This window comes from Oryx dammah, unplaced genomic scaffold, assembly GCF_014754425.2.
Source record: "Oryx dammah isolate SB20612 unplaced genomic scaffold, SCBI_Odam_1.1 HiC_scaffold_23, whole genome shotgun sequence".
NCBI lineage: Eukaryota > Metazoa > Chordata > Mammalia > Artiodactyla > Bovidae > Oryx > Oryx dammah.
In genome coordinates this window covers 7,532,138-7,544,212 of record NW_024070207.1, presented here as the reverse complement: position 1 = coordinate 7,544,212, position 12,075 = coordinate 7,532,138, and the positions used below count along the sequence as shown (strand labels likewise).

Sequence of the window (12,075 nt, the reverse complement as noted above, 5' to 3'; positions counted from 1 at the left end):
AACTCTTACTCAGATTTGTAGATGGGGAAGTTAGTTATTGGACTGGTCCTCCAGTTGCACCTCTTTATTCTCCACCTCCAAACCAATAGTCACACTAATTCTTTACAGCTATTACTTGGACAGTTACAAGATAGGCCTCAGGGGAAATGTTGAAGAAGAAACATATTTGGGAAAACTCTGAGGTGTGAATTCTGTCCTACTGTAGGGATCCTGGGGTCTTCTGGAGAAAGCACTAGATTTGAATGAAAAAATGTGGGTGGATCAGTTATACTCTTTCACTCATAATGTTTGGGTCTACAATAAGTGTTTCCCATGTATATCCCAACATGTTTCCCATACTTTCAGCCTCCCAGGAACATGCATGTTTTGAATGATGGTAAGTCATCAGTTCAGTTCAGTCGCTCAGTTGAGTCTGACTCTTTATAGCCCCTTGGAATAAAGCAGGCCAGGCCTCCTTGTCCATCACCAACTCCCAGAGTTTACCCAAACTCATGTCCATTAAGTCAGTGATGCCATCCAACCATCTCGTCCTCTGTGGTCCCCTTCTCCTCCTGCCTTCAATCTTTCTGAGCATTAGGGTCTTTTCCAATGAGTCAGTTCTTCACATCAGGTGGCCAAAGTATTGGAGTTTCAGCTTCAGCATCAGTCCTTCCAATGAATTTTCAGGGTTGATTTCCTTTAGGATGGACTGGTTGAATCTCCTTGCAGTCCAAGGGACTCTCAAGAGTCTTCTCCAACGCCACAGGTCAAAAGCATCAGTTCTTCAGTGCTCAGCTTTCTTTATGGTCCAACTCTCACATTCATACATGACTACTGGAAAAACCATAGTTTTGACTAGACAGACCTTTGTTGGCAAAGTAATGTCTCTGATTTTTAATAATGCTGTCTAGGTTGATCATAACTTTTCTTCCTAGGAGTAAGCATCTTTTAATTTCATGGCTGTAGTCACCATCTGCAATGATTTTGAAGCCCCCCAAAATAAAGTCTGTCACTGTTTCTGCTGTTTCTCCATCTATTTCCCATGAAGTGATGGGACCAGATGCCATGATCTTCGTTTTCTGAATGTTGAGCTTTAAGCCAACTTTTTCACTCTCCTTGTTCACTTTCATCAAGAGGTTCTTTAATTCTTCTTTCCTTTCTGCCATAAGGGTGGTGTCATCTGTATATCTGAGATTATTGATATTTCCAGGTTGTGCTTCATCCAGCTCAGTGTTTCTCATGATGTACTCTGCACATAAGTTAAATAAGCAGGGTGGCAGTATATATCGTTGACGTACTCCTTTTCCTATTTGGAACCAGTCTGTTGTTCCATGTCCAGTTCTTTTTTTTTTTTTTTTTTCCCCATGTCCAGTTCTAACTGTTGCTTCCTGACCTGCATACAGATTTCTCAAGAGGCAGGTCAGATGGTCTGGTATTCCCATATATTTAAGAATTTTCCAGAGTTAGTTGTGGTCCACACAGTCAAAGGCTTTGGCATAGTTAATAAAGCAGAAGTAGATATATTTCTGAAACTCTCTTGCTTTTTCGATGATCCAACAGATGTTGGCAATTTGATCTCTGGTTCCTCTGCCTTTTCTAAATCCAGCTTCAACATCTGGAAGTTCACTGTTCATGTACTGTTGAAGCCTGGCTTGGAGAATTTTGAGCATTACTTTACTAGCATGTGAATGAGTGCAATCGTGCAGTAGTTTGAGCATTCTTTGGCATGGCCTCTCTGTGATTGGAACGAAAACTGACCTTTTCCAGTCCTGTGGCCACTGCTGGGTTTTCCAGATTTGCTGGAATATTGAGTGCAGCACTTTGACAGCATCATCTTTTAGGGTTTGAAATAGCTCAACTGGAATTCCATCACCTCCACTAGGTTTGTTCAGAGTGATGCTTTCTAAGGCCCACTTGACTTCACATTCCAGGATGTCTGACTCTATGTGAGTGGTCACACCATTGTGATTATCTGGAGGGTGAAGATCTTTTTTGTACAGTTCTTCTGTGTATTCTTGCCACCTCTTAATATCTTCTGCTTTTCTTATGTCCGCACCATTTCTGTCCTTTATTGTACCAGTCTTTGCATGAAATGTTCCCTTGCTATCTCTAATTTTCTTGAAGAGATCTCTAGTCTTTCCCATTCTATTGTTTTCTTCTATTTTTTTGCATTGATCACTGAAGAAGGCTTTCTTATCTCTCCTTGCTATTCTTTGGAACCCTGCATTCAAATGGGTGTATCTTTCCTTTTCTCCTTTGCCTTTCACTTCTCTTCTATTCACAGCTATTTGTAAGGTATCATCAGACAACCATTTTGCCTTTTTGCATTTCTATTCCTTGGGGATGATCTTCATCCCTGCCTCCTGTACAATGTCATGAACCTCCATCCATAGTTCTTCAGGCACTCTGTCTATTGGATCTAATCCCTTGAATCTATTTATCACTTCCACTGTATAATCATAAGGGATTTGATTTTGGGCATACCTGAATGTTCTAGTGGGTTTCCCTACTTTCTTCAATGTAAGTATGAATTTGGCAATAAGGAGTTCATGGTCTGTGCCATAGTCAGCTCCCAGTCTTGTTTTTGCTGACTGTATAGAATTTCTCCATCTTTGGCTGCAGAGAATATAATCAATCCGATTTTGGTATTGACCATCTGGTGATGTCCATGTGTAGAGTCTCCTCTTGTGTTATTGGAAGAAGGTGTTTGCTATGGTCAGTGCATTCTCTTGGCAAAACTCTGTTCACCTTTGCCCTGCTTCATTCTGTACTCCAAGGCCAAATTTGCCTGTTACTCCAGGTATTTCCTAACTTCCTACTTTTGCATTCCAGTCCCCTATAATGAAAAGGACATCTTTTGGGGGTGTTAGTTCTAGAAGGTCTTGTGAGTCTTCATAGAACTGTTCAATTTCAGCTTCTTCAGCATTACTGGTCGGGGCATAGACTTGAATAAGCATGATATTGAATGGTTAGCCTTGCAAACAGACAGAGTTCATTCTTTCATTTTTGAGATTGTATCCAAGTACTGCATTTCCGACTCTTGTTGACCATGATGGCTACGCCATTTCTTCTAAGGGCTTCTTGCCCACAGTAGTAGATACAATGGTCGTCTGAGGTAAATTCACCCATTCCAGTCCATCTTAGTTCTCTGATTCCTAGAATGTCGACGTTCACCCTTGCCATCTCTTGTTTGACCACTTCCCATTTGCCTTGATTCATGGACCTGACATTCCAGGTTCCTATGCAATATTGTTCTTTACAGCATCGGATCTTGCTTCTATCACCAGTCACATCCACAGCTGGGTATTGTTTTTGCTTTGGCTCCATCCCTTCATTCTTTCTGGAGTTATTTCTCTACTGATCTCCAGTAGCATACTTGGCACCTACTGACCTGGGGAGTTCATCTTTCAGTGTCCTATCTTTTTGCCTTTTCATACTGTTCATAGGGTTCTCTGGTGCTTCCCTGGTGGCTCAGAGGTTAAAGCGTCTGCCTCCAGTGCAGGAGACCTGGGTTTGATCCCTGGGTCGGGAAGATCCCCTGGAGAAGGAAATGGCAATCCACTCCAGTATTCTTGCCTGGAGAATCCCATGGACGGAGAAGCCTAGTAGGTTACAGTCCACGGGGTCGCAAAGAGTCGGACACGACTGAGCAACTTCACCTCCATCATCACCATGGGGTTCTCAAGGCAAGAATACTGAAGTGGTTTGCCATCCCCTTCTCCAGTGGACCACATTTTGTCAGAACTCTCCACTATGACCCATCCATCTTGGGTGGCCCTGCACAGCATGGCTCATAGTTTCATTGAGTTAGACACACCTGTGGTCTGTGTGATCAGATTGGTTAGTTTTCTGTGATTGTTGTTTTCAGTCTGTCTGCTCTCTGATGGAGAGTTCTGGTGACTAGGTGGCGGGGTTAATGGTGACGTCCTCCAAGAGGGCTTATGCCTTACCCGGGTCTGCTGCACCAGAGCCCCTGCCCCTGCAGCAGTCCACTGCTGACCCATACCTCCACAGGAGACACTCACACAGTTTTGTCTCAGTGTCTGTGGGGTCTCTGGATCCTGGTGCACACAAGTCATCAGGTGGCAGCAATGAAAGTTTACAGGGAAGAGGCAGAGAAACGGCTTTGACAAACCCTTGTTTTTCAGAGGTGGCCAGGCATTCCTGACGTGGAAGTCTGCTGGAGTTTGTGGGAGCTTTGTCCTATGTATGAAGAAGGCACTTATCTTCTTGGTGATAATGCTTATTTGTTATTTGGTTCCAACTCTGCAAAATTCAGAGAGTTTCATTCTCCAGCATTGAAAGGGGGCTTAAACTGGCCATCTTAAAGATAAGTCAGCAAATTGTGTCCAGGTATACTGAAGGAGGTCTTATCTTTGGCTGTTTTTTTTTGTAATTTAGGTCAAAAGCCATTTCCAGAGTCATGTTGAAATCTGAACTCAGCCTGGATTAAGCCTTGACATTTAGCTGCTTCTAACACTTTTTCTCCAAATGATGAAATATACACTCATTTCAACCATTTCTGAGCCTCCTCCCAAGTACCCCTTTACCAAAATAACTTTCAGTAAATGAGGCAGAGAATTATCTCTTTGCTGTATCATTTACTCTAAAAACTCAAGAAAAATACTAAAAATAGAAATACAATTGTATAAGGAAGGTGTGTTATATATAGACTAATATCAGGCAAGTCCCTGAATTGCAGACTTCTTCCTGCAAAAAAAAGCACTCATAGCACATATTTCCAACTTTTTTTGATGTATATTTTTTTGCCTTTGCAATCTCTTCTTGTCTCCCTGCCTCCTCCAGTCCTACCCCAAGGATATCTATAAATGCTAAGCTGCTCATACTTTGATGCATTGTGCAATGTGATATGAAAAATTTCACTAGGTCATCCTCATGCAAGAATGTAACATAAATATAAATTGATCTGAAAAACTAGAGCTCTAAACCACATTAACAGTTTTCCAATGGACAGGTAGAAGTTAACCCTGAGTCCATACTTTAGTGAAGTCCATATAGAAAGCTTTTCTGAGAGCCAAATTAAAACCTTAACTCTAAATGAACCTGGGATAAAATGAGAAAAACACATCTTACCATTAATTATGAATTCTGTGTGCTAAGATCATCTATGATAGGGTTAAAGTAATCCCATGAAGAAATTATGTTAAGAAATGTGACCCAAATGAAATTGCAGATAAGAAAAATAAGAAGGAATGGCTAGCTGAGTATAATTAAATGATATTCAACCCACGAAGGATGTGTACATAAGGCCAGGTGTAGCTTCTGGATCAGATTGAAGGAAGAGATCTCAGTATATTCTTTCTCATGGGAAATCTAAGTCATGTAAAGGGTTTAGTGAGAAGATTGGCTGGTGAGACTGGTGGCCAAAAAAAAGTGATGTGATTGGGTTTTCAAAGAGTATGTTACTAATCTAAAATTAAGCATTGAATATCATTGACAAGTAGGGTCTGAATGTGGTTGACAGTGCTATTACTCAAAAACATGGCCAAGACTTCTCAGTATATCTGCTAGAACCTGTTTCAAACACAGTTGATTTTTAGCAGGAATTGTTGATAAAATGCTGAGTCTCAGCACCTTTACCATCAGATAAACTTTTTAAAAAATAAAATTTTTCATCACAGTGTGTTTCCCTTTAGGTTTTTAGTTTTGTCAGCAGTGGAAGCAGCAACAAAAATAATCATAAAAAAGGGAGGAGAGTGTTTAGGGGGGAGATCTACAGCTTTTAAAAAATCCAATTCTTCACACTTGTCCCAAAAGGCAATAAAGGACTATCTAAAAGTGTCATTTCCCCCAAGGACCTCTGGGTACCTAAGAAACCTGAGCACTGGGAAGTAATGATGATTCCTGGGAAAAGCTGATGAAATTGACATTTTCAATTTTCTCCAAACAGATCAGAATGAAGGCTTTCATTGCAGGGAAGAATGCCGGATTCTTGGCCACTCTGACAGGTGCTGGATGCCCCGGAACCCCGTGCCCACCTGCTCCAAGTCCCCTGAGCATGTGAGGAACATCATCACGCTGTCCATTGAAGCTACTGCTGCTGATGTTGAAGCTTATGACGACTGCGGCCCCACCAAGCGGACTTTCGCAACCTTTGGAAAGGATGTCAGCGACCCCCCAGCTGAGGAGAGGCCCACCCTGAAAGGGAGAAGGACTGTTGATGTGACCACCTGTAGCCCCAAGGTCAACAGCGCTATCCGGGAGGCGGGCAATGGCTGTGAGGCTATTAGCCCTGTCACTTCCCCTCTGCACCTCAAGAGCCCTCTGCCTACCAAGCCTTCTGTGTCTTACACTGTTGCCCTGGCACCCCCTGCCCGTGATCTGGAGCAGTATGTCAACAATGGTCCTTCTCGTCCCTCTGAAGCTGAACCCCGTGGAGCTGATGGCGAGAAAGTCGTGCATGAGGTCAACCCCATTCTGAAGGAAGGTCGAGACAAAGAGTCTCCTGGTGCGAAGCGTCTGAAGGATATCATTCTCTAAATCAGTTCTGGGGAAGAAGAAAGAGAGAAACCCCGCTGGCGAGCTAAGAAGCAGTAGCTGATCCTTGTGATTGTTCACCAATGGTTGGTTCTTGAGTGGCTGTATTTCAGAGCTTTCCCTAAATGTTTTGTTTATAAATGACTATCAATCTGTGACAATCCTTCTCGTTTCAACAGGCAGCAGGGGTGTTCTGTTGGAGCAAATTAGCTTTGGCTTGAGTCGTTCATGAGGCCTTGATATTGGGGAAACAGAGACAAATTCAGTTGTGAAAAGTATTATGTATTAAGTGTTTGAATTTATCTATTTTTCTATGTCGAAATTATAATAAAAATTACCATTGTTTGTGGAGGATTACATTTAAAAAAAGCAAAAAAAAAAAAAAGGCTCTGGACACCTTTAATAAGTTTGCCACTGTTTTGTAGTGTAGACAAGTTAACGGTCATTTATTGTGTACTATTCATTGATTCGGTGATGTGAAATTGAGTCCCCAAATGGTTGTTTCTGAAGCTCGAGTACTTTCCAATGCCGCTAGTTTGCTGTGGACACCCCTGCTTTAAAGAACCCTTTTGCTAGCTGTGCTATTGTCGTATTTGATATTGCAAATTGCTACGTGTGTGGTGGTGGCAAAAGGCTTATAGAAATTGGTGTTTTTTCTTAAAAAAAAAAAAAACTACAGACAAAAACAAAGTGCAAACAACTGAGATGGCAAGTGAGTGTTTCACCTAGGTACCCACAGAATGGTTGCTCACCACATTGCAGAGTATTTTTCCTGACTTTCAGGCTTCTGCCCAGATCCATGATAGATCATTACAGAAAGTCATTTTTGGATATTCTGCTATCTAATTTGCAGTTGTCAGAAATATTGTGCTGAAAATTTTATGAGATCAATTTTTCTGATTTTCAGGCCCTGAACAGGAAGGTTGCTCCTGAAGTTATCAGTTTGCAGGCTTAGAAATTCCCTATCTCCAATCATCTAAAACTCAAAAAGACTGAATCTATTTTGAATTTTAAATTAGCATCCTTTCAGACACAGACTTCCTGATTCAGTGCTTCCCAAACACGATTAGAAATTAGACTGCAAAGCACGTCATGGACTGGAATTGAGAACTCCATGTGGCTCTGTATCATAGGAGTATAAATAGGAACAGAGTTAAGCAGTACAAAGTGTATGTTGAGGAAAAGACAGGTAACAGGTAACAGCATCCCTAATCCGATTATCTATCGTGCCTTCTGAATGGAGTCACTTGCACACTTGAGCTCGTATTTATGAGTGATACATTTTTTAAATTAAAAATGTGAACAGGAAACTATTAAAATCAAAATCCTTTAGATTTAGCCAACTCTTTGCTGTAGGCTAGGAATACACCATTTTTATTAACAAGTTTGTTACACACATTCTTTCTCTGTTTGTTTAACATTCCTCAAACTCCCCTGTTTATTAACTGTCTATTAATATTCACTAGCCAACATAGTATTCTTGCAGCCTAAGAGTTCATAATTTAAAAACAAATATGTCACCTTTGCTCTGTCTTGGTCTTAAAAGAGTTGTTTCTAGAGAAACAAGTTTTGTGGTTATGTTCTCATTTGTTTCACTTTTTGAAATTCAAGAATACACAAAGAACAAGGCTTAGAGTATTAAGAATGCAAAAGATGATTTATTTTCTTAAGTTAGATAGATAAGTCCACTCTTTTAAATGTTTTAGTTATTTTTGCCTGAGTTCCTGCTTTATACATTAACTGGGAACATTTTCTTTTGTGGAAAGGAGGGTTTGAGGGAGGGGGCTGGGTAAGGCAGTGGGAATGGGGTTAGTAGGGGAGAATATTTCTGAAAAAGAAGTTATAAATGAAGCTACAAATTCATCCTTATTTCTTATTCAGTGCTGAATACTACCTCATACAGAATATTGGTGTGACTGCAAATTTCCCCCTGAAACTGACACAATTAGAAATCAATTATCATAGCATCTTCATTTTGGCTCATTTAATTCTCTCGCTTTTTCCCCTTTAACTCATTTCATTTTAGTAGTAGATTGTGAAGTAAGTATTTATTTCTGTTTGCAAGTCAATAGTTTATTTAGCATGTTAAAAATTAACTAACTTTTTTTTCAATTTAATTTATGATGGCTGCCTGTAGAATTTAGACTGTTCCTCCACTGATCCATCCAGATATTAGCTATACTGTTAGCTACCACCTCACTTTCAAGTCAGATTTGACAGCTTTTGTACAGGTGTATTTCTTATGTGCTCAGTGGGGATGAGGGAGCTGAAAAGATTGTGGCAAGTGAGAACATTCAATGTTATGTGGCCACTGGCTGCCATGTCTCTTACCAGCTAAATTGAAAATGGTTAATGTAGCAGTGACATTGATTCTGCTTCTCTCTTGTGTTCACCGCCACCCCCGCCCCAATTTTTTTTTCCAGAATTCACTTTCAAGCAATAGACCAATCCTTTTTCCTTCTCAAAATACTTTATTCACAATGGGCATTCAGATATTTTTTGGCTTCCAAATCCTTTACTGAGTTTGTTCAGAGAATTTCCCTCATTAAGAAAATATCTTTTTTTCCCCTCTACAGTTGTCTGATGTATACATCCTCCCAGAAGCACAAGTGCATCCTAGGAGGGCTTTGTATGTTGGTTTTATAGTCAGGCTGTGCCTGCAAAAAGAAATTTTGTGCAAGGATCCTAACTTTCCCTTTTGGTTCATGTTTTTCTCTCCTTTCCAACATGTCTGATGAAAAGCCACAAAGGCCAGAGGGCCAAATAGTTTCCCTTTTTTTCCTCTCTAGATATGTTACACACTTAAATATGAGGGATCAGTTTCAGTTTCTAAATCTTAGGGAGTTCTGTTCCACTTATTCTGATGTCCCTTTCAGGGAGGAATTGACATTTTAGGTGTGTTTAGGTGTGACATATTGAGGTATGACATGCTCTACTACTAACTGCTTTGGGCATATCCCTGAGCAGGTGAATGGTTTCATGCAATATAAACAGGTTAGTTTGCATTGATCAATCGCTTCTCTCCAAATATGGGAACATACATACAAGAAATAGGAAGAAGGGAGCCATGCTGTGTGGAGTCTCTTTTTTCTTTTCTCTATACTGACTAATCTATGAACCCGTTCAGAAGGAAACTTACCATCCCTTGGATTCTCTTAAAGCCAGTAGAGTAAATTATGGCCCACTTTATTGCCCAAATAGGTAATGGGCCAAGGGACCCCACACTTCCTGAAAGGCAGTGGTTTCAAGGTGTAGTTCTTGGACCAGCAGTACTAACATCACTTGGGAACTTGTTAGGAATGGTAATTCTCTGTCCTCACAAAGACCAACTGAAGCAGAACCTCTGGGGGTGAGACCTAGCAATTTATATGGATCAAATGCCCACTAAAGGTTGAGGACTTGATAAAGCACAGGTTGAGAGGCTCTGCACTTAGAGTTTCTGGCTCAGTAGGTCTGGAGTGAGGCCTGAGTCTTTGCTGATTTAAAAATTCCCAAGTGATGCTGAGGCATCTGGTCCAGGGATCACATTTTAAGTATCACTGGTCCAGTGTAAACCTGCCTAGTAGAGCTAATTGCACCTAAGGTGTCCATTTAGACCAATAAGTTAGTGACCCATTGATCACTATTCAAAAATATTGGAGGAATACAACTGAGAACTCTGAAAACTGGAGCCATCCAGTGTCATCCCAATAGTGTTACTTCAATATACACCTGATTGAAGGGAATTCAGTTGAACTTTTCATATTGCTCTGTTATATTAACAAGCAAAACAAAAGTGGTCCAGTTGAAGCATCAAGGACAAAGGGCAGTTTTGGGAGACACAAGTGTGTAAGGATAGCTTGACTGGGCATCTGGTGTGGGAAAAGGATCTTTACTGTACATAACAGAAGTTCTGGCTGGAATTCCAATTCACTCTATGAGGATCATTTTGATGTTGAATGGTCCCAGAGCATCCTGACAAGTCTGGTCCACTTGGCTCTTTATCCAGGATAATAAGACCCTAACTGACTTTGAAAAACTGGCATAAATGAGCTTAAAAAGTCCATTGTATACAGTCCTAGTGTTTGCCTTCTCAGTAAAATTACATTTAAGGATGTCATTTCATGAGTCAAATTGTATCTGCTGACACTAAAGTGTATTGAGATGTTGTTCTTTAGTTTAAGTATGTAACAAAGTAATATTCAAAGGGGATGTGTGGGGGTGGGGCTGGGACTGGGTGGCTTTATATTGATAATGAAATATTCCAGAGCAAAACACATTGTCCTAATGAAGTTGTTGCAGCTCTCTTTATTTTCTTGTGAAGCTGGAATTGGCCTGTGGGTCACATGTTGTGTAAAAGTGAATTAATTTCCAATAGAATTCATATTGCTTTTTGTAAAAACAAAGAAAATCAACCACCTTGTCTGAAATATATATTGTAAGGTGCTCTTGGTAAAGAACAACCCACAAAAACCTGATCTTGATTGGAAAGCATTGTAGGTCATTAGGGAAAACTGATGATGCTGATTGTTGCTCCAGCTGTATTGGCAATTAAAAATGACCTTGTTACGAACTGAAAGTTGCTGTCAACCTTAGCAAACAAACCAGCTAACACCATTACAGCACTGGTTAAGTAGATTTTTACTGGCACTGGCAGGCGTTCAGCTGAGGAAGGCTAGAATGCAGACTTTAATGACCAAGAGCCAGACTAGCTTGAGCTAGAAATTCAGCAACAAATACCTTCTTGTGCTATTTGAATGCTAAGGTATTAGTTGCAAAAGGCTTAGGCCTTCGCTCCTCTAGTGAGGGGAATGAGCCTGATGACACTATTACTGTTTACCTGTCAAACCAGGGTGGAAATTTAGAGGGATGCAAGTACAGTATGTTTCATTAAGCAGTCTCTGTTGCTGACTATACGAAGGTGAAATTGTTGTATATGCTGATCTGTATGTTATGTACATTTTCACAGTGATTGAATCATTGTAGAAAGAAAAAAGACAAAAAAGAATCACCACTCTATTTTATGAAGATGATAAAGCAGCTTTATTAAATTATTACAGTTTTGTTTTAAATGGTGTTATCTGCCACATTGTTTCCTTTTATCTGGTGGTTCTCTGTTTTCCCCTTAAATGTGTTTTCTCTGCTTCAAAAATTTAATGCATTTTAGTATTAAAGGCTATTATGGAGAAATGATTGGTGAATTGTGTCTTGGAGGGTGTTGGTTGGCTGGGCGTCGGGGGTGGTGTTGGGAGTGACTGTGAGGTCCATGAGGACCCAAAGGATTTCTCTTGCCCTTTTCATTCCACACAATCACAGCTCTCCAACTAAGAGCGGCTTCTTCCATCAGCCAGGCTCCAGTCATTTCCTCAGTACCTCCTGTCCTTCCCATCCCAGTCAATAGCTTTTTCTGAGGAGGGAGACCCACTCACATCCAGAGAGGTACTTTCCTGGGTGGTACCTTATACAAGAGCACTCAAACCATTCTTTAGATTAAACCATTTCAGGCCAACTTCACAGTAGGACTTCTCTGAAGAATTAATTTTAAAAAAGATGAGAAATAGTAGAGGCTGACAGCAGGGGAAAAGAGAGTTTAAAACAAAGATGATCTAGCTGCTCCTT

The 12,075-nt window shown here is 40.6% G+C and overlaps 1 protein-coding gene across 2 annotated transcripts in view; it reads left to right on the top strand.

Moving 5' to 3' along the window:
- The window catches only part of PCDH19 (protocadherin 19), a 130,192-nt gene extending 118,546 nt beyond the window's left edge, over positions 1-11,646 (top strand). For both annotated transcript variants that reach the window (XM_040266285.1, XM_040266286.1), the window contains one exon: positions 5,891-11,646. In XM_040266285.1, coding sequence (XP_040122219.1) covers positions 5,891-6,480 — 590 coding nt within the window. In that variant the 3' untranslated portion in view covers positions 6,481-11,646. The remainder of the gene's footprint in view (positions 1-5,890) is intronic.
- The last annotated feature ends 429 nt before the right edge of the window (positions 11,647-12,075 follow it).